At 40.3% G+C, this 21,459-nt stretch overlaps 2 protein-coding genes across 2 annotated transcripts; one reads left to right on the top strand and one right to left on the bottom strand.

Moving 5' to 3' along the window:
* Window positions 1-5,186: 5,186 nt before the first annotated feature.
* On the bottom strand, window positions 5,187-8,382 carry LOC143882159 (Major facilitator superfamily protein). The gene is made up of 2 exons (XM_077385604.1): window positions 7,956-8,382; window positions 5,187-7,269 (listed from the first exon to the last, which is right to left on the bottom strand). The coding sequence occupies exons 1-2, from the start codon at window positions 8,158-8,160 to the stop codon at window positions 5,891-5,893; spliced, it is 1,584 nt and encodes a 527-aa protein (XP_077241719.1). The 5' UTR covers window positions 8,161-8,382; the 3' UTR covers window positions 5,187-5,890.
* Window positions 8,383-13,332: 4,950 nt separating this feature from the next.
* On the top strand, window positions 13,333-17,070 carry LOC143882158 (protein STABILIZED1-like). The gene has a single exon (XM_077385601.1). The coding sequence runs from the start codon at window positions 13,635-13,637 to the stop codon at window positions 16,725-16,727; it is 3,093 nt and encodes a 1,030-aa protein (XP_077241716.1). The 5' UTR covers window positions 13,333-13,634; the 3' UTR covers window positions 16,728-17,070.
* The last annotated feature ends 4,389 nt before the right edge of the window (window positions 17,071-21,459 follow it).

A 21,459-nucleotide genomic window follows, 5' to 3' on the forward strand; every position in this document is an offset into this window, starting at 1 on the left:
CGAGTCACGGTATCTGGGGAAATAAGTAGAGCCGATACTTAACAGATCACATTGAAAATTATCAACCTAATTAACTGGTTATTGTAATTTGTGGATATAGGAATAAATCACTATCAATTTTGGGGCATTTTGGGCTTATTGGAAAAAAGGGTTTTGTGTTTATATGCATTGAAATTGATTAGAAATATAGAACCTCATGTCTTAGTTTCTGATATTAATTCAAGAACAGGGAAAGGTAATAGCAAACCCTTTTTCTGTGTAGATACAATGTAGACTAGATAAATTCCATAATTATTGATATATTCCTACTTTTATGAAGTTTTGGCTGAAGCAAGACACTATAATAAATTCAAATGTTGCTTTAAAATATCAAGGGTTATTTACTGTTACGTGTCAGAGAGTTGCATTATTGACATAAAAATGTTACTTGTTGAGAAAAAACGAATAAATGCTGATTTATAAAAAATTAAAATTTTAAGACCAAAAAGCCCCTTGGTACATTTATTCTGCTTCCCTTCTTCTTTTTACAGTTTTACTTTTACCCTGTTTTTAACCTAGTTGAAGTGCTTCTTCTCCGGCGAAACCTACTCTTTTCTCCGCCAATACGTAAGAAGGTAATCCGGAAATCTCATTCTCCCTCTCTCTCTATATTTCTATTTTTTTTTCAAAACTCCATCTAACATCATGTCCTTCTCTCTCTCTCTCTCTCTCTCTCTCTCTCTCTCTCTCTCTCTCATTTTTTAGGGTATTCAAAGGTTTTGTTTGCTTGAAATGCACAAAATTGGACCCATCAGCCTTCTGCCTCATCAAATCTTTCTCAAAAAGGGTTTTGAGACCTCCCCCTCTTCTTCTCAACGCAAAAACAGGTACTCGAAGCCAAAACAAGTTATTCAAAGCCAAAATTTACTTGGTCGAAGTGAAAAATGTGTTTCCTGTAACATTCGCCGTTGTGTTTTTCGCTTCGACTAAATTTTTTTAGGCTTCGAATAACTGGTTTTTTTGCTTCAACTAACATGCTTTTGGTTGCGACTAAAACTTTTGAATTCCAGTAACATTTGGAACTTTTTTCGTCTTTAACTAATATATTTTAGTTTCGAGAAATATTTGTTGGCTTCGACTATCACGTTTTGGGCTTCGACAAACTTCTTTTTTCGCTTTGACTAACACGTTTTGGCTTCGACTAAATTTTTTCTATCTTCGACTTCTATTTTTGGCTGTAACTTACGTTTTTTTTGCTTCAAGTAACTTTTTCTGGCTTTGAGTAATTTGTTTTTTGGCATCGACTAGTTTTTTGGCTTAAGTAAAAAAAATTTGGCTTCGACTATCATTTTTTTTTGCTTCGACTATCATTTTTTGCTTCGAGTAACTTTTTTTTTGCTTCAACTAGCATTTTTTGGGCTTCGACTATCATTGTTGCCTTCAAATAACTTACATTTTGCTTCGAGTGCCTTGCTTCTTATTTTGAATTCGACTATCACTTTGTGGGTTTGAGCTATCAATTTTGGATTCGAGTTACATTTTTTTAGCTTCAAATAACCTATTTTTTGGCTATGAATAACCCTTGCGAGTACCATTTTGGCTTCCACTACCCTTTTGCCTAGTGAGAGCTCTTTGGGCAACTGATTTTGGCTACAGCCACTAGAAAAGGGGAAATTTTTACAAAGATAATGAGATTTTGGATATTTGGAGGAGGAAAAAGAAAATGAGAAAGGGGCGTCTCTAGAGAACTCCTTCTACCCTCTCAAGACAAATGAGCATATGCCGGAGAAATGAAGAAGGCGTTTCGCTGGAGAAGAATGCTTCTATCGCCGGAAAATTTGCCGTTTCACATAAAAAGGGTCGGAGTAAAACCTAGAAATGAAACTGTAAAACTTGAAAGTAAAAGTAAAAAAGTGTAAAAACAAAGAAGAGAAAGATAAAGTTAGGTTATTATTCTGTCCGGCAACAAATTCTTTTACATACAACTTTCAAAGTATGATAATATGTACTTTTCAAGAAGATATCAATCATTTTCAACTCCCCACTTAAAGAAATGTTTTGAGGATCTTTAAATTGAATCCAATAATACAAACTCATTTATCTATGTTTTATCATCTAGTGTAACATCAAAGAACTTTCAGATCATGTGTGTAAATACAAAAATAACTCAAATTCTTTCCCTTCACTGTACAGGTCACCATAAGCAGTGAGTTTTGGCTTGTCTCATATTTGAAGAAAAATGCCCTCTTATGCGCTATCGGATCCCGGCGAAGCCAATGGATTACCAATGATCCGACAATTGACTAGTTCAGTTTCGGGGCTTCTCCTGAGTGGATACAAATCCGGTTCCCGAGTTTTTCTACTATCTAGACCACGGAGTCGGTAGTCACCCTGTCTCGCCTATAGCAAGTGTTGTTCGTCTCGAGAAAGAATATTTCGAGTCGTCTTGGTTCTTTCTGCCTCGTGAGAGAATAACATGCAAAAAGAAAACCACGGTATTGCCGAGGGAGTTAGACTGTTAGACTAATGTAAGCAAGGATAACCATCATAGATGATGTGCATATATAGAGAGAAGATACCCATTCTTCAACAGCTTCGAGAAAGAGAACACGATGAGATCCCGAAGAACAGTAAATTATGCAAAACAAATGAATATTCATCATGGAAAAACCTGATATCTTGATCAACCCTTTGTAACTACTTGCAGTAATGCTGTAGGATCAATGATCCCAATCTTGTAATATGGAGGGGACAACTTGTCCCAGCCAATATTCAATAAAATTGTCAACTTTCAAAAAAAAAAGCCCTGATATCAATATCCATCTTTCCCATTTTTGATTGCACACACTCGTGTTGCTTCTCTTTCAACCTCGTGCAATCCTATACATAAGATACTTCAGAAAACATAAAATGGGCAACAACCAATCAGATATAAGAACAAGTGTTAATTTTAACAGGAAGTAGAGAACCAAGAATTTTAACTATTCGTTTTAAGTAATAAAGGGGAAATGGGAATGGGGAAAAACAAGGTTTGAACTTTCTGCATCATTGAAAAAGGTATAAATTGGGCAATAGAATGTATTCTATCATCAAAAACATGTTTTTTTTCCTTCTTTTAGTGCACTTAAAGTTGCATGGCCCTCACATTTCTCAGCATAACCAATCACCTGTCTTATTTTCTCAATCCCAATTGCGGCAATGGAGTCAGGAAGGCGGAAATTCTAACGCACTAGCATGGGTACTCAGCCTAACTCCAAAGCAATGAGAAAGATTGTACGCAAAATCACGAGAGATGCTATTGAATAAAGATAAGTGTGGGGCAGTCGATGCTCCTCTTGTAATTTTTGCTTCTTTTTTTCTCATTGCCTTTTTCTTTATTTTAAGTTTTAAACATCCATTTTCAGGTTAGCTGACCAAGCTGATAAGTGCATTGACATATGTCGAGTTCAACTCACAAACTCAACAAGTGTTTCATGAGTTTGCAATAATCATGGAAAACCAGTACAAAGTAGCTTGCTTCTGAAGAAATGGCCAAGACTGCCGCTAATATTGTTTCAGGAACAGAAGGCCTCAATTTCAGTAGACCCGATCGCAGCATTTTTCTCAATTGAACAACTAAAGTTACCGAGGATGTAATGAAATTTAATTCTGCAAAAGAGTATTGTTACTCTGGAAAAGGAATTCCATGGGTTGTTTCACTGTAGGTAGATTAGTACAATTTGTAAAGAAGCATGTTAATTGGCTTATTTTTTAACTATATGACTCAAAAGCCTTGTCATCCCTGTTCTTTTTCTCTGTTTATTGCAGAATGTAAAGACAATATTTGATGCAAATATCAAAGTCATCAACCACCAAAAAAGCCTAATAAGCGGGAAATCACTAGTGTGTGCGATGCTAATGATGTGGAAGCGTGAGATCTCTTGTGAGGGGCTGTGATGGTTCTCAGAGTATCATTCAGGTTCATTGATTATTGAAGGTGACTCCGAAAATGTTATTGCACGGGCAAACAATAAGACCCCTGCACCATGGAAACTTTTGGATATCATAGCAGAAATAAAGGATTTGGTTCTTCTTATCAAGCCTGCAATACAGCATAGGAAGAGATCGGCAAACGAGGAGGTAAACAAACTTTCAAAAGATGGTGGTGGCAGGTAGGGGGAGGGGATTTTGAATTTTTTTATAGCAACTAATATCGGTTAGGGGCTGTCGGATGTGTTTGGGAACTGCCTGTTGGGGAAGGGTTTTGGCGGTTATGTAGTGGATGATGCTAAGTTTCTGTAGTAGTCGTTGGGGACATTATGTCCCCAGGATTTTACATTTGTTGTTGGTCATTTCATTAATAAAATTTTTGTTACCATTAGAAACAAAACAGGGGAATTCACAAAGGATCTGCTATATCCTTTAGTCAAATTTGCCAAGCCAAAGTTTGATCGATAAGGAGGCCTTATCCCAAAAGGTTCATTCCCATGTTTCTACTGGGATTTTCTTTCATCTTTTTTTCGAGACAGTGACAGGAATTTTATGGAAAACAAAAGAAAGCTACTATATATACAACATCCTATGGAACCCAGTTTTGGCAAGCAGATCTTTTATCTTGTCCCATTAACGATGATACAGGATATGCTTTTGCTCATTTCAAATAACAAGATTGACCATTCATCTATTACTTCTTTTTTTTTTTACGATAACATTCATCTATTACTTTTGGGATCAGAGTAACCTGAAATGTTGAAATATGGTTCTTTCAACCAATCCAAAATCATTGCACAAATCTAAATTAGTTTGCTGCTATGAGAAAAGGGTTTCTATGCTTGATCACAGAAACGGCGGCGCCCGGGGGGTGGGGGGGTGTGTGTGTGTGTGATCCTAAGCATTCATTAGGAAGGCCCCATCATGGATGGGGTGCCTACCAAAAATCAGCTCCATTGGTTCACCATAGGGTGTCCATTTGTGGGGCCAAAAATAAACAGATACTGTTTGTCCACTATCTGCCCATTTTTTGGGCCCACAAATGGACACCCTAAGGTGATCCAATGGAGCTGATTTTTGGTGGACACCCTATCCATGAAAGAGCCCATCCAATGAATGCTTTGGATCCCACCAAAAAATGCCCCAACCCCCCCCCCCCCCCCCCCCCCCCGTTTCGGTGCTCGAGCGCTGAAACCCTTTTCTCTTGCTGCTATAGTCTGTTGTCTTAATTCCTACAATTAACACAGTAACATGTGCTTTCTCAATAGTATAATTTAAGATACAGATTCAAAACGAGAAAAAAAATGCATAACACTTTTTGCATGACTGAAAACTAGGGTGGTGATTTAAAGATTAAACACTACAGGTGAACAAAAACCTAAGAAGACACACAAATGAAGTTGAAGTGCATTGAAAGCTTGCTGGCGATAGTTGCAGTTTGTCGACTTCATCATGCGCCAATCTAAATTCACATTTTGTTATGCTTAGGAGCAAGGGAATTCTCAAATGGATGTTTCTTCTTCCAATAAGTCTGTGAGGCATCACACGAAAACTAGTTCAGCTTGCTCATTTCTATTTGCCTGTAGAAAGTGTATTATAAATTCAGATCTTTTAAATTTCTCAACTTCATAGATATTAGGCTCTGAATAAGGTCAGTTACACTGCTGAAGAGTAACTTATAGATTATCCCCCTTCATGAGTTGCAGGGGTATAAAATGCAATCAATTCTATTGTTTTTTCTGTCCTATAACCCATACACATGGCAGCATTCTCCTACACAGCTGAAACTAGGTGGCACTTTCATTGGAGAGGTGAGGACTTCAAACACATGGAAAGGTGCATTCCCTTGACCAGGTCTTGCACTAACACAATGAAAAACCAGGAGATGACAGAGCTACAAAACCTTTGACTGAAATTTGGAGTCGTCAAACCAGCAAAAAGTTTATTCTCTTTGCACTAGATGCTCCACGTCCCCGAGTTCCAATTCTTCTTTTAGCCATCCTCTTTCATTTTGGAATAGCAACTCTATCTGCTCCAGCGACTTTCCTTTCGTTTCTGGAACAAAAAAGTACACAAAAAACACAGAGAGGGCTGAAAGAACAGCAAAGATGAAGAAGGTTCCTGCCACGGAAATGGCACGACATAAGGAAAGGAAGGACATGGCAACCAAGCCACTGCAAACTCGATTTCCCACTGCTCCAAGAGATGATGCCTGAGCACGCAGCCTCAGAGGGAAGATCTCAGCCGTCAAGACCCAGCAAACAGGGCCAATGCCCACCGAAAAGAATGCAACATTCCCACACACTGTCAAAATTGCAAGTCCAATCCCAACTTCTCTTGATCCCACTCCATGTCCGATGAAAAATAGAGCAAGGGCCAATCCAAATAAACAAGTAGTCATCCCAATTGTGCTCACGTACAGCAGTGGCTTTCTCCCCACTTTGTCAATCAGTAAAATCGCAACTAGGATAAAAATAGTCTTCGTAAAGCCAACAGCAACGGTCGCGCCAAGACGTGCGTTCTTACCCTGGATCCCTGCGTCTTTGAAGATCATTGGGCTGTAATACACAGTAGCATCAATTCCGGTGATCTGTTGGAAGCATTGGATCCCAAACCCTGTTATCAGCATTCGGCGTAGCATTGGAGAAGGCCTTAATAATTCAAACCATACAGCTTTCTCTTCATGTTTCTTCTCTGGATTTGCAGTCCCCGCAGCTTCCTGTATCTCAGCTAGTCTCGCTTCCACCTCTGACTCATTCTCGTTTATTTTTAACAGCACAGATCTTGCTTCTTCAACTCGATTTTGCACCACTAACCACCTTGGGGACTCTGGGATGATGAATAGAGCAATCCCAATGAAGACTGATGGAAGAATTCCCACAGCAAGCATTACCCTCCAGCTTATATGTACTGAAAGTCCCGAGAACATGTAGTTTGAGATATAACCAAGAAGGATCCCTATATTTATGAAAATCTCTGGAAAGGAGGTGAGTGCTCCTCTGGAAACTGATGGTGATATCTCAGCAATGTATACTGGCGCAATCATAACTCCGAAGCCAATCCCTACCCCGGCCAAAAGTCTGCCAACCATCAATACCGTGAACGATGGTGCAAAAGCCATTATACCGGCACCAATTTGAAAAACTATGGCAGCAAAACCCATGGTCCATTTCCTACCAATGGCATCTGAGGTTCTTCCACCTGCTAAACTACCCAAAAGTGAAACAATGCTCAAACATCCAACGAGAACTTCTACTTGTACCTCTGTTATCTGGAGATCCTCCTGAATAAAAAGGATCGCTCCGCTCATAACACCTACATCTGCAGATTAAATGTCAAGCTTCAGATTGGAGATTCAGATTCTAAGGACCGATTAACTCACAAATTATTCAGTATAACAAGAGAGTATGGAGACTGACTAGAATTACAAAGCTGTTGTTCCCAATTTTCCCCAATTGGGTATTCCTCATTAACTAATACCATTGGCAGCTTATTCAGATCTCACATCTATAGCCATATTTGATGTAAAAAAGCATGAAAGATAACATTTGATGTAACCCCATTGACAAATCACTAAAGATCTTGCATTTCTAGAGAACGGGGAAAGCGTTGATGTTGTAATGGAAGATGAGTTGTGTTGAACATCAAGCAGAAACAGATTACAAACAGAGTTACTTGGCATTTCCCCAAATGAGTAATTCCCATTAGCGAAATACCACCGAGATAATGCATCAGGATGCCCATTTCAACACTCGATCGACAAAAATCCAACCATATACAAAAATATAAGTAACAAATATGGTCTTGAGAAAGGATAAGAAAAAGGGAAAAGCTGTTCAAGTGTAATACTGAATCTAGAAGAAGAATAACATGATGGGTTTTTAAACAGAAGATCTTTTATTTTGTGTATTTAGAGATATTTTGATTTAACAGGGGTTTTTCAAAGGTGTGGTTTACAAAAGTAACAGATGAGAGACTAGAAAAGATAAAAAGGAAAGAGAGAATACCATAGCCAAGAAGGACAGAATTAAGAGAAGCAAATATGGCACAGGCAAACACATATTTGTTGCTACTATTCTGTTGATGTTGTTGGGTTTCTTCTCCTTGTGTGAGTTCCATATCCATTTTCTGGTATTTCCCTTTGCCTCCCAAAGGAAATTTAGGAAACCCATTTCCATTCCCATCCTCATTCCCTTGATCAGCCAATCCCATCTCACAAAGACAATAAGAAAGGAATTTTTCTGGGCCTTCTCAGCTTTAGAATTCAGAGAAGAAAAGAGGGTGTTTTTCCAGATCTGAAGGAAGAACATAAGAGGGGCATAAGACTTTGTGTAATATGTTATATGACTCGGTATCAAGTAGGCCTTTTCTGGGAAGCAACGGAGGTACAATGATTTTTATTTTTTATTTTTTTTTATGGGTTATGGTACTATGATTTTGACCTCCCTCTTTCCTTTTTATGCTAAACAAGCGTTTTCAGGGAATTTTAATGGAGAAGTTAAATTGGTTTTGTTTTGTCTGACCAATTTCCAGATTTGGAGAGGGGATTTTGAGATTAGAAATGGGTTTTTCTCTTGCTTATTTTTTGAGTGGTTCAATCCTCCTTTTGCTTAGGAAAGCATTTTATTGGCCGTTGGGTTAGTCAATTTCTATTTATTAGCTGTCGGCTGAGGAAATTCAGGGAAAAGGAAGCCTTGAATCACATGCTAATTTCTAAACTTGCTATTTTATTACAGAGATTTTATAGGGTGCCTGAGCGTGATTTTCTCTTTTATTACATGGAAACAAAATTGGGGTTTTTGCAAAAGAAGTCTTTTACTTTGCTTTATTTGCAAAAAGAGTCATCCAGTTTGACAATTTGTAAGCTACTTTACATTTGAGGGAATTTTGCAAATCAGGTCATCCCATCAATCTGTGACCAAAATACCCACATTATATTTGTTTTACTGACTGAAAAAGACCAAAATGTCCTTATACAATACACGTGAAAAAAGACAAAAAATTACCTTGTAAAAAAGATGAAAGACCCATGGAATATCATTTCTATACTGCTATGTTTCTTATACATGGGTGTAAAAAAAATGGCCCCACCCCATCAAAACATGAGGCAAAATTATGTGCTCCACCCGATGCATGTCATTGAATTGAGTTGGTTGGAACCATGGTATTAAATTTCGACCGAAATTTCGGATTTCGGTGGAGACCGACACCGAAATGGCCTTTCCCTGGAACGGTCATTTATTTCGGCCGAAATTTTGTTTTTGCCCGAAATTTAAACCAAAAAACCTTTTTTTTATTATTTTAATATTTTACAGAAATTTAATATTAAATGAAATACCCTTTTCTTTGTGGTACCGGATTTCAGCCGAAATTTTGAAATTCCAGGGGTCCGAAACCTGACATTTTAAACCATGGTTGGAACCACCCTATTAAAACATCACTAGGCATTATGGGCATTTTAGTCTTTTATAAGGTAATTTTCATCTTTTCACACATAAGGACATTTTGGTCTTTTGTCAGTCAAGAAAAAATCTACCATGGGTAATTTGGTCACAAATTGATGGTGTGACCTGATTTGCAAAATTCTCTCGAAAGTGATTCTACTTGCAAATTTTCAAACTATAAGACTGTTTTTACAAATAGAGCAAAGCAGAGGACTTCTTTCGCAAAAAATCTAATAAAATATTAGCAAGATCTTAAGATGGACTTGCCACTAGGAGTGATGAATTTGATTGAATCTTTGTCTTCATCTGATTCAACATGATCTCTGCCTTTGGCCTCCCATGTAGTTGCTTTATGTCCTAGAAATCAGTTTTGTCAGACATTCCTTGCCATTTGATCTCTGGCCAACATATGGATGATTAAAGCAACAATCCAGATTAAATGGGGAAAAAATTTAGATGCTCAGGATTGTTTGATTGGAGTAAGTTCTCAGGTTCTAACACCTCTCATTGTGTGTTTCTTTGGAGGAGTGATGCTAATGCGATTGTTTGATTGGAGTAAGTTCTCAGGTTCTAACACCTCTCATTGTGTGTTTCTTTGGAGGAGTGATGCTAATGCTCTGTGGACGTGGACTCCATTGTGTGTTTCTTTGGAGTGATGCTAACGCTATGTGGACGTGGATTCAATCTCAAACAATCGAGATACAAGGATTTTATAATCAAGCTGGATTTTATAATCCTGAATATAGATTTTTTATATGGTGCCCGACCGTCAAGTCCCTTGTGGGCGCTACCACCCTCGATCAGCAGACCACTTTTTTAAGAGGCTGGTGTTGGATCAAACATCAAGGGTGGTACCGCCCACAAGGGACTTCACAGTTGGGCACCATATAATTTCTCCTTGAAAATATACAATCCATGTTTTAGCTTATAAAATCTAGGTTTGACATTAGTTGATTATAAAATCATTGTAACCAAACCTACCATAATCCTCTTAAGAACCAAGGTTTAAAATTTCGGTTTCGGTACCAGTTTCGGACCGTGAAATTTTGAAATTTCGGTCGAAATCTGGTACTTGACCCGAAACTAATATTTTATTAAATATTAAATTTCGGCCAAAATTTCGGTAATTTCGGTCTAAATTTCGGTAATTTCGGTCGAAATTTCGGTGAAATATTAAATTAATATTAAAAAACATATTTTTTGGGTCAAATTTTGGAAAAACTGAAATTTTGGAAAATTTCGGCTGAAATAAATGACCGTTTCGGTTTTGATGCATTTCGGTGTCGGTCTCCACCGAAATCGAATTTCGGATTTCGGTCGAAATTTAAAACCATGTTTAGAACTACCTCTTATAATACTCACAAAACCCAAAGTCCAATAACAAGCTCAAACTATTACAATATTTCTTATAACTCCCACCCCTACCTTTCTTATTTCTTATAGGAGTGCAACTTGAGTTGGGTTTTACCTAACCCGCATCGACGCGGCCTGAAAATAACATGGATCGGGTTTAGAAATTTTGGGTCTTGGGTAGGGTCGGGTTTTAGATTGAAAAACTCGACTCAATCTTGGATAGGGCTAGGGGTGAGTATTCGGTTTAAACCAAACCGAATTAACCGAATTGAGCAAACCGAAATTTTTTCGGTTACTTAAATTTCCAAACTGAAACCGAATCGATTTGGTGATGAACCGAATCGAACAGCACCGATTTGGTGATTTCGGTTGTTCGGTTTTTGCGGTTCAAACCGAACAGTGAGTTCTACGCGAGTCCAAACTTTTCAAAAAAAAAAAAGAGGGCATGAATTAATGGCTTGCAACTGTCTTGGACAAAAATTGTGGTGAGAATAAATTAATGAGGTTGTAGTGATGAAATAAGTGGGTACTTCCGACAAGTAAAGAGAGTGATGTGATGTGAGAGGGTAAAAAAAATCAAATAAAGCGTGATTGATGATAAAGTAACATATAGCCCTTTTTGTCTTTCACCTATCGAGAAGCCTCTCTATTGCTTCTCTTGCTGAAATTTGGTAAAACAATAAAAAAAAACCTTGAAGGAGACAACAGCCATCCTCCCCATTCGGTTTTTCGGTCCTAACCGAATTATTATAACAAAAACTGACACCGAAACCGAAAACCGAAATTTATTACAAATAGAAACCAAACCGAAATACCATTTAACCGAACCGAAATAACCGACTGAATTCGGTTCAGTCGGATATTTTGGTTTTAACCGATTAATGCACACCCCTAGGTAGGGCCAGGTTTAAATAAAGGGATTTGCTAGCATCCGTCACAAAAGGCATTTCGCAGATGGTCTAATGCATGTCAGAGCAGCCACAGAGGCTTACTTTTCAGCAGATTTTGTCTTCATTCACGAGGTGGCTGCTGTCAGATGCAACAGACCATCCGCGAAATCCCTTCTGTGACGGACGCTAGCAAATCCCTTAAAGAAAAAAAAAACTCAAAACCTAAAACCCGACCCGACTCATATGGGTGTACTTTAACTTTCTTGAATATCTCTTGAATAACATAGCAAATTATCTCTTGAATAACATAGGGAAACAATCCACAGGGTCTTCCTTGGCATGTTTGTTTACAAATGAAAAACTAATGGAAAAGATTGATGAAATGAACATCAGCATGAAGGCAATCATGTTGGCAATACCAGAGGCAGAACAAATCTACCTTCTAGAGAAAGAGACGACCAAGAAATAAGATGGATTAGAGCAAAGAACTAGCAATGTTCATGTGTAAAAATTGTAAACAACTTTTTGTGGAAAAAAAATGCTCTTATATTTGATGTTTGTCTTAAAAAAAACCATATCAAATTATTTTTCCAATATATTGATATAATTGTTTTCATTAAGGTGGTCATATTTATGATGTGAAAATATAGTTTCCTTAAATTTACACGCTTGATGACATAAATTTAGAGAATTTTGGTGTCAAAATTTGTTTTCTTGTTACGATCTTTAAAAGTAGTCACTATCCAACACTATAAAATAGAAAGCCGACCCACCCCGAGAAACTATCTTGGGTGGAGTCAGGTATATGAATCTTGGGTTTTCACAAAAAATAAAAAATAAAAAATAAAAATAAAATTAGACCCAACCTGACACAATATTATATATCAGCGAGGGTAGGGTTTTGGAAAGCCCGCCCCGCCCCACCCGAGTTGCAGCCCTACTTCTTATATATCACATTCTATGAGTTTTTATATGGTGGCCGGCCGTCAACCACCAAGGGCAGAGAGAGAAAAAACTCTCCCCCTTATTTTTGATCCACGTCAAACCAACTTTTTTTACTTTCCCCTTGATATTTTCTCTCTCCACCCTTTATATGTAAAGGGCGGCCACCATATAATTTCTCCACATTCTATCTGCGCAGCTCCTCAAAAAGCTCAAAAAGTGAGCTGCTGTTGGATCAAATATGAAGGGCGGTACCCATACAGTATTGTTGGAAGCCCTTGCACCATATAAAATCTCATCTAAACTATGACTTAATAGCATATCTAAACTACTTTAATGACTTATCGATAAATAGTTATAAAAATAGCCATTGCAGGATCTAACGTCCAATGAGGCATCGTAAGAGCGTAGGAGTGCATGAATGCTTGTGATTTGGATAGTTAATTTAGTGGGGCCATGTCCAAATAATCAGAGAGGCCTATGGGCATTATTGTAGTCCAATATTTTTCAAATAGTACTGTGGACCCACTTCATAGGATGATCCAAACTGTTCATGTGTCGGGCCATCAAATGAACGGTTTGGATCATCCTAGAAAGTGGGGATCAATTACTATGGAAGCGATTTGTGGTCTCCCACCGGATCAACGGATCCGATCACATATTCACACGTGGGCCCCGGGAAAATTTATTTTCCGTGAAACCCACGCAAACCCACCGCTTCTCTCTCTCTCTCTCTCTCTCTCTCTCTCTCTCTCTCTCTATATCTCTTCCTCTTCCTGGACATGAGATTTTCACCCCCTCTGCAATACTCATTCGCCCCCCTTATGTCTCCTCCTCCTCCTACAACTTTTCTTTATGGACGAGAGAAGCTTAGCCATTGAAGGCCGTAGACAATTGCTTTTTCATTATACAGGAATGAATTCCACGTGAAGGTGTTCATTTGAATCTCGTTTTTTTCTGAGAAATGAGGTAAGAGGGATTCCCAAAACTCTTTCATCTCCCTTGCTTTATACAATTAGGCATACAAAGAGCTCCATCATCATCATCATCAATCATCATGGTTTTTGTAAAATTGTTTGACAACGAAACCCTAGTTCTAAACCTAAACCCTAATTCTACTTCTCTCCAAACCCTAAAACTCGCCATTCAAGAGAAATCAGGTGTCCCCGTCACGATCCAACGCCTATTCCTGTCATCAAGACGCTTGATCGATGACTATGATTCCATTTCAATCTCCAATTTTGGAATCGGCTCTTATTCAACCCTAACTCTCCATTTCCCCCTATTAGGCGGAATGCAAGCCCCAGTCCCTCCAAAACCCCGACTTGAATTCCTCAACACCAAACCCCCTCCCAACTATGTCGCGGGTCTCGGCCGAGGTGCCACCGGTTTCACCACCCGGTCCGATATCGGGCCCGCGAGAGCAGCCCCTGATCTCCCCGACCGCTCTTCCACCACTATTGGCGGTGGTGGTGCGGGCCCCACCAGCATTGGTCGGGGCAGGGGCAAAGGTTCTGGTGGTCGTGAAGACGAGGAGGAAGAAGAAGCGGAAGATAAGGGGTATGATGAGAACCAGAAGTTTGATGAGTTTGAAGGGAATGATGTTGGTCTCTTTGCTTCTGCGGAGTATGATGAGGATGATAGGGAAGCTGATGCTGTCTGGGAGAGCATTGATAAGCGGATGGATTTGAGGAGGAAGGACCGGAGAGAGGCGAGATTGAAGCAAGAGATTGAGAAGTACCGGGCATCGAATCCGAAGATTACAGAACAGTTTGCGGATCTGAAGCGTAAGCTTTATACTCTTTCGGCACAGGAATGGGATAGTATTCCAGAGATAGGGGACTATTCGTTGAGGAACAAGAAGAAGCGGTTTGAGAGCTTTGTGCCAGTGCCGGATACGTTGTTGGAGAAGGCTCGGCAAGAGCAGGAGCATGTGACTGCACTGGATCCGAAGAGTCGGGCTGCTGGCGGGACTGAGACACCATGGGCTCAGACGCCGGTTACGGATTTGACTGCGGTTGGGGAAGGGAGAGGAACTGTTCTATCTTTGAAGTTGGATAGATTATCAGACTCTGTATCAGGGTTGACGGTGGTCGATCCTAAGGGGTATCTCACCGACCTTAAGAGCATGAAGATCACGAGTGATGCGGAGATTTCAGATATCAAGAAGGCGAGACTGTTGCTCAAATCGGTCACCCAGACTAACCCAAAACACCCACCAGGTTGGCTTGCAGCTGCGAGGCTGGAGGAAGTCGCGGGGAAGATCCAAGCATCGAGGCAGTTGATACAGAAAGGGTGTGAGGAGTGCCCAAAGAACGAGGATGTGTGGTTGGAGGCGTGTCGGCTTGCTAGCCCTGATGAAGCTAAGGGTGTGATAGCCAAGGGGGTGAAGGCGATCCCGAATTCAGTGAAGCTGTGGATGCAAGCTGCGAAGCTGGAGCATGATGACGGGAACAAGAGCCGTGTATTGAGGAAAGGACTCGAGCACATCCCTGATTCTGTTAGACTATGGAAGGCTGTCGTGGAACTCGCCAATGAGGAGGATGCAAGGCTTTTGCTTCAGAGGGCTGTGGAATGTTGCCCTTTGCATGTTGAGCTGTGGCTCGCGCTTGCGAGGTTAGAAACATATGATCAAGCGAAGAAGGTTTTGAACAAGGCGAGGGAGAAGCTTCAGAAGGAGCCAGCTATTTGGATTACAGCTGCGAAGCTTGAAGAGGCTAATGGTAATACAGCTACTGTTGCAAAGATTATTGATAGGGCTATTCGATCTCTGCAGAGAGAAGGGTTAGAGATTGATAGAGAAGCTTGGATGAAGGAGGCAGAGGCTGCCGAACGAGCTGGATCAGTCGTGACATGTCAAGCTATAATACATCACACAATTGGCATTGGTGTGGAGGACGAAGATCGAAAGAGGACGTGGGTTGCAGATGCAGAGGAATGCAAGAAGAGAGGGTCCATTGATACCGCTCGAGCCATTTATGCTCACGCACTAACTGTATTCCTCACCAAGAAGAGTATATGGCTCAAGGCAGCTCAGCTTGAGAAGAGCCATGGCACGAGGGAGTCTCTCGATGCTCTGCTCCGGAAAGCTGTTACTTACCGTCCAGAAGCCGAGGTGTTGTGGTTGATGGGTGCCAAAGAAAAGTGGCTTGCTGGAGATGTCCCTGCTGCTCGAGCAATTCTACAGGAAGCATATGCTGCAATTCCTAATTCTGAGGAAATTTGGCTTGCTGCATTCAAACTTGAATTCGAGAACCATGAGCCCAAGAGAGCAAGGATGCTTCTCGCGAAAGCCAGAGAAAGAGGAGGCACAGAGAGGGTGTGGATGAAATCTGTCATTGTCGAGAGAGAGCTAGGGGATGTTTCAGAAGAGAGAAGACTCCTTGAGGAGGGACTAAAACTATTCCCCTCATTTTTCAAATTGTGGCTGATGCTTGGCCAGCTAGAGGACCGCCTGGGACACTTGGAGCAAGCTAAAGAAGCTTATGAATCAGGTCTGAAGCATTGCCCTGGTTGCATTCCCCTATGGCTATCACTTGCGAATCTAGAGGAGAAGACAAGTGGGCTGAGTAAAGCTCGAGCAGTTCTCACCATCGCCAGGAAGAGAAATGCTCGGAACCCGGAACTCTGGCTTGCCGCGGTTCGAGCCGAATCCAGGCATGGAAACAAGAAGGAAGCTGATATCTTGATGGCAAAGGCATTGCAGGAGTGCCCGACGAGTGGGATTCTGTGGGCAGCGTCAATTGAGATGGTTCCACGTTCTGAACGTAAAATCAAGAGCAGGGATGCGCTCAAGCGATGCGGCCACGACGCTCATGTCATTGCGGCTGTGGCAAAGCTTTTCTGGCACGACCGGAAGGTGGATAAGGCAAGGATTTGGTTTAACAGGGCTGTGACTCTTGCTCCAGACGTTGGAGATTTCTGGGCTCTGTATTACAAATTTGAACTCCAGCATGGGAGTGAGGATCAGCAGAAGGATGTCCTGAAGAGATGTGTTGCTGCTGAGCCAAAGCATGGTGAGAGGTGGACAGCAATTTCTAAGGCAGTAGAGAATTCTCACCAGCCAGTAGAAGCCATTTTAAAGAAAGCTGTTGTTGCTTTGGGGAAGGAAGAGAGTGCTGCTATTGTTGCTCAGAGCAACAAACCATAAAACTTTCCTTTTTGAATGCATGTTCGGCTCTCATAGGCTCTACCCTCCAATGGAGGATCAATTATACTATTTTGCAATTAAAGAAACTGGAGTTACTGAAACTCTTCCCTCATAATACATGTTTCTGACATGTTTATCAACAGTTTTTTCATCTCTTTCCTGTCATTGCATATCCCTTCCTGTAATTTTGTATCATCAACAGTTGGATTTGAGTGTGTTAATCCCATTCATATACAGAATGTGATTAAAATAATCCGCAGTTGATGTCAAAAAGATTGATATATGGCTTGCAGAAGTTTGTTCTGTAATCATTCCAAAAAAAAAGAAAAGAAGTTTGTTCTGATGTTGCTTTCTCTTCTAGCTAGAAGTCAACTTGAACCCTCAACTGTTTTTCATGGTATGCCTCCTTTTGTAATGTGCCTTTTTTTTCGTTTGAGAAGTAACAAATTTTCATTAATCAAAACAGAAGTACATAGCAGGGGACCAATAGTCCGACGTACACTGTTTTGGAGGTTAGAGGAAAATAATCCGATAACCCTAGAAGCAAAATCTTCGTAAGCTTTGTCTTGAATTTCATCAACCTAATCCATTACAACCCAATCTTTTTCAAAGCTCCCAAACTTAGGATATATCCGGACCCCCAAAAGACCCAACAGTATCTACAGTTACTTACTACCATTCCTTCTTCTATGAACATTTTCTTGGATCTCTCATAAGAAAGCCAACCTTGTTAGAATATGTGAGAACTCACCAATAAGTTAGATTAGGCAACTATGGTTTGATTAGGTAGAATAAAATCACATCTTCCAAGATTTGATTTGGATTAATTGGAAAAGATTATGTAGGCAGGCTAGATTAGGTATTGAGATTATCTTCTCATATCTTGTCAAATCTCTTTCCATAAATCTTGTGATACTAGTTTCTATGTTTATCCTCTTAAGTGTTCTATATAAACACTCATTAAGCTTGATTGTAAGATAAGCAAAGATTAGTGGAAATCTTTAATATTTTTACATGGTATCAAAGCCTACGATCTTAGAGTGACCACAAGACAAATAGCTGCTCTTTCCGGCGGACGGCCAATCTAGCCGTCCACCCGGCTACATTCTCTTTCTCAAATTAACACCACTAGTAGTACCTTCCTTACCAACTTCATTAGTTTCAATCTCCTTGCATCCTTAGCATAATTCCTTAGCATTCTTGTTCAATCTCCTTGCATTCTTTTCCCATCTAATTTTCAAAACTTTCTTGGTTGCCTTCAATAACCCCTCATCTGCTTGTCGCTTTCTCTTGTGCCAGTTACACGGTCTCCTTATTTTGCTGTCAACACCTTCACAAAAAAAAAAAAAAAAGGGATTTGCATTTTCAAAACACATATTTGATATTTGCACACTTTTTTCCAATGTCTAATTTTTCGTCGATAATTGTTGCCACCATTCCTAGCCGCTATTTGTCGCTTTCTCTTCTATTTCTTTCCTCTCGTTCTTTATATTTTTGTCTTTCACCTATTTCGGTTGAGGTACATCTTTATGGTGCGTGCCTGAAATAGGAGCTCTACTCAGTTGAGGGGCCTCTCTCCTTGAGGTTCGTGCTTGAGAGAGCAATTTCTCTCTTTCATAAGGATCGGTATCTCAAGCTGACCAGTGAAGTCTGCCCACTGAGGCTTTCTTTTGCCCATAGAGGCCATTTCTTACCCATTCCGACATTCGTCCATTGTGACGCATTTCTTGCCCATTTCGGCATTGGTCCATTGTGACTCATTTTCAGAAGGTTCGATATTCTAATCGGCCTAATGACTCACCCATTCAGGCTTGAGTCCAATCGAGTTCATTGACGCTCTTCGCGGCTCACCTTTTAATGCTACACATTCTTCAACAACAGGCGGCCATCATCTTCAACACTATTGGCAACATACATCAAGCAGACATCAAACGTGACAACATGCAACAAAATTGGCAAATTTTTACTTTTTTTTTTGGATATTCATTGTAATCAAACGTATATCGATTTTCAATCCATATACGTTTGAGGGGGGGCATGTTAGAATATGTGAGATCTCACCAATAAGTTAGATTAGGCAACTATGGTTTGATTAGGTAGAATAAAATCACATCTTCCAAGATTTGATTTGGATTAATTGGGAAAGATTATGTAGGTAGGCTAGATTAGGTATTGAGATTATCTTCTCATATCTTGTCAAATCTCTTTCCATAAATCTTGTGATACTAGTTTCTATGTTTATCCTCCTGAGTGTTCTATATAACACTCATTAGGCTTGATTGTAAGATAAGCAAAGATTAGTGGAAATCCTCAATATTTTACAAACCTCAACTTCTAATTCCTCCTCTTTAGAAAAGAAAACAATGGCAAAATCAGGGAGAGGTACCTCTTCCATCAGGTTCGATTTGACAGCAATAAGCTCCTCTAACGTCCTAATATACAAAAGTTGATCAGCCTCCCAACTGAAACGATGCAACCTTTTCTCTTCCTCCAATCGGTTATTAAAGAAGGATAGTTTGTAAACTGGTATATAAATCTCCTTAACGTTATGAGTGCCAGTTAAGGGGAATAGCTCCTCAACATTTTGCATGAAGTCCTCCTTGAACGATCCCATTGTCTTTTGATGATGTGTTTGACAATCTCTCCAGGGGAAGGTGATTCAATAGATGCTTTGATTTCATCATACCTCAAGACTTTAACTACTTGTAGGTAATCTATCCAAATTGAACAATCTATTGTCTCCGTTCTTCTTCGTTTAAAGGTCCGAACTTCCGGGGGGGATAAATGCACTTGGATTCATTTTACTAATCTCTACAGGTGTGGCTTCCTTTCCTCTTCTTGAAGATGACCAAAAGACTACTCTTGATGGGAATGGAACCGCCCATAACTTCCAATAGGGTCCCACACTTTATATATGAACGTGTGGAGCCAGTATGTTATCATAGTAACCTTTTGTCTTTCTCTCAAAGATAATTATGAGGAGTCTCACTATCGAGAATACCGCCGCCTTCCTTTTATTGCATGTGGACGACGAGGAGCCAGATGGCACTTTGTCAAGAAGGTACTTAATTCCGCTCAAAGAATACGCTTCCCCTAACAAGATCTAGAAACTGCTAATTCTTTCTAATGTCTTCCCCAGAACGCTCCAATTTCAAAAATCTCCTCAGACCCACAAGCTTAAAACAAAGTAGAATTGAGACCTCTCCTCCAGATTTATGTCCCAAAACTTGCTGCAAAATTTTGCACTTCTTGATCATTTCACGATTCGTATTTGTAGTCTGGGTTTATGTTCTAAGGTGTTCCTCATGAGGGATCCAGTCGCTTTTTTGTGCTTTCACTCAACAAATTAGCCAAAATTCGACGACGCACTTTTTTCCTGCAGGGCTGGCCCACATGGCCAACGGAACCATCAATATGGGGTGGTATAGGTATCTTCGGTATAGATACATCTTTCGCCAACAGAGGTGACAATGAAGATTTTGAAAATGACAGGTCTACTCCAACAGAGGATTTGCTTTTTCTGTAACTTTGGGAAACCCGATCTGATTAGACCGATGAGTTTGAAATTTGAATTCTAAGTTTGCCCTGAGATAGCCCCCCGAGGCAATCACACTAGGGCGATCCAGATGGATTCAGGACGACCCACAACCACCGGACTGACCTGAGATCCCACCTCCGGTTCGTGAATCATTAGACTGCTCAGAAGAAGAATGGCTCTTCCTCCGCTGACCTAAGGTGTGGGCCCGAAGGGAGTTGGAAGTTGCCAACGACTATTTGAAAAGGACCGGGAACGGTTCCATAGGAGGAACCACTGGTAGAGAAGAGATCATGGGGGGATCCTTGAGACTAGATTTCGAAGGTGGTCTTTGATTGAGAGGCGAAGAAGCCTGAATTTCTACACCTATTTTGAAACAAGAATTATGGACAAAAGGTTTAATCAAATGCCAATCCGATGATAGGACAAGTGCCAAAGCATAGGTCATACACTGACCATGATTTCCTTCCATCCTTACATCTAGGACCTTTCCAAAAAACCTTCCCAAGGCCTCTACCGTTGAAGTTGCCCAAGCGTGGAGGGGGATCCCGATGTAATTAACCCAGAACGTTCTTTCCTCTTGAATATAGTCTGGGCTCCACGCAGACAGAGATAGAAGGAAGGTGCTGTGAGCCTTTTCTTCCATCTTCAAGATTCTGGACGCCATATCCTTACCGTCAAACATAAAGAGAATCTCATTTGGACCAAGAATGCCCCGATTCCATATATCAACAAGATTCAAATTCTTCCATCTAATTCTGCTGACCAGACAAGATTTTAAACATTGCCTACAAACTTCCACTTCCTTTCCAGATATACGTGAAGTTGGGATTTCGTCGTCCAAACCGGCTAAGATATCCCCAGAATCTGGCCAAAACCCCTCAAACCCCTCATATGATTTGGGACTATGATCTACTGACGATGGAGACCACCTTGATCTACCTTGTGCTTTCCGTAACTACAGTGCCGACAATTTCCTCTTCATTTTAAATTATGGTAGCCGTACTTAGAGCAGAACCAATATCCCCCTCTGACCTCGACCATTTTTTGGCCCAACCTATGAATGTCTAGTTTCAAATGAGCAAATCTCACCCAGAACTTCTAGCCAGAGGAACGTAGGCCCCACCCCAAGAACAAATCTTGACACTCTCCATGTAAGAAGAATTAGAAGTCAGAAGTTAAGATTCAATGAGCTTT

This window comes from Tasmannia lanceolata, unplaced genomic scaffold, assembly GCF_043159265.1.
Source record: "Tasmannia lanceolata isolate RefF3 unplaced genomic scaffold, GAP_Taslan_0.1 ptg000007l, whole genome shotgun sequence".
In the NCBI taxonomy this organism is placed as follows: domain Eukaryota; kingdom Viridiplantae; phylum Streptophyta; class Magnoliopsida; order Canellales; family Winteraceae; genus Tasmannia; species Tasmannia lanceolata.

What these genes read in the sequence shown, in the direction of transcription:
- LOC143882159 (XM_077385604.1), bottom strand. Translation starts at nt 8,160, where the DNA reads ATGGGATTGGCTGATCAAGGGAATGAGGATGGGAATGGAAATGGGTTT. An exon ending in TTCTGTCCTTCTTGGCTATG is followed by an intron (nt 7,270 to 7,955) that starts GTATTCTCTCTT and finishes TTTAATCTGCAG; the next exon opens with ATGTAGGTGTTATGAGCGGA.
- LOC143882158 (XM_077385601.1), top strand. Translation starts at nt 13,635, where the DNA reads ATGGTTTTTGTAAAATTGTTTGACAACGAAACCCTAGTTCTAAACCTA.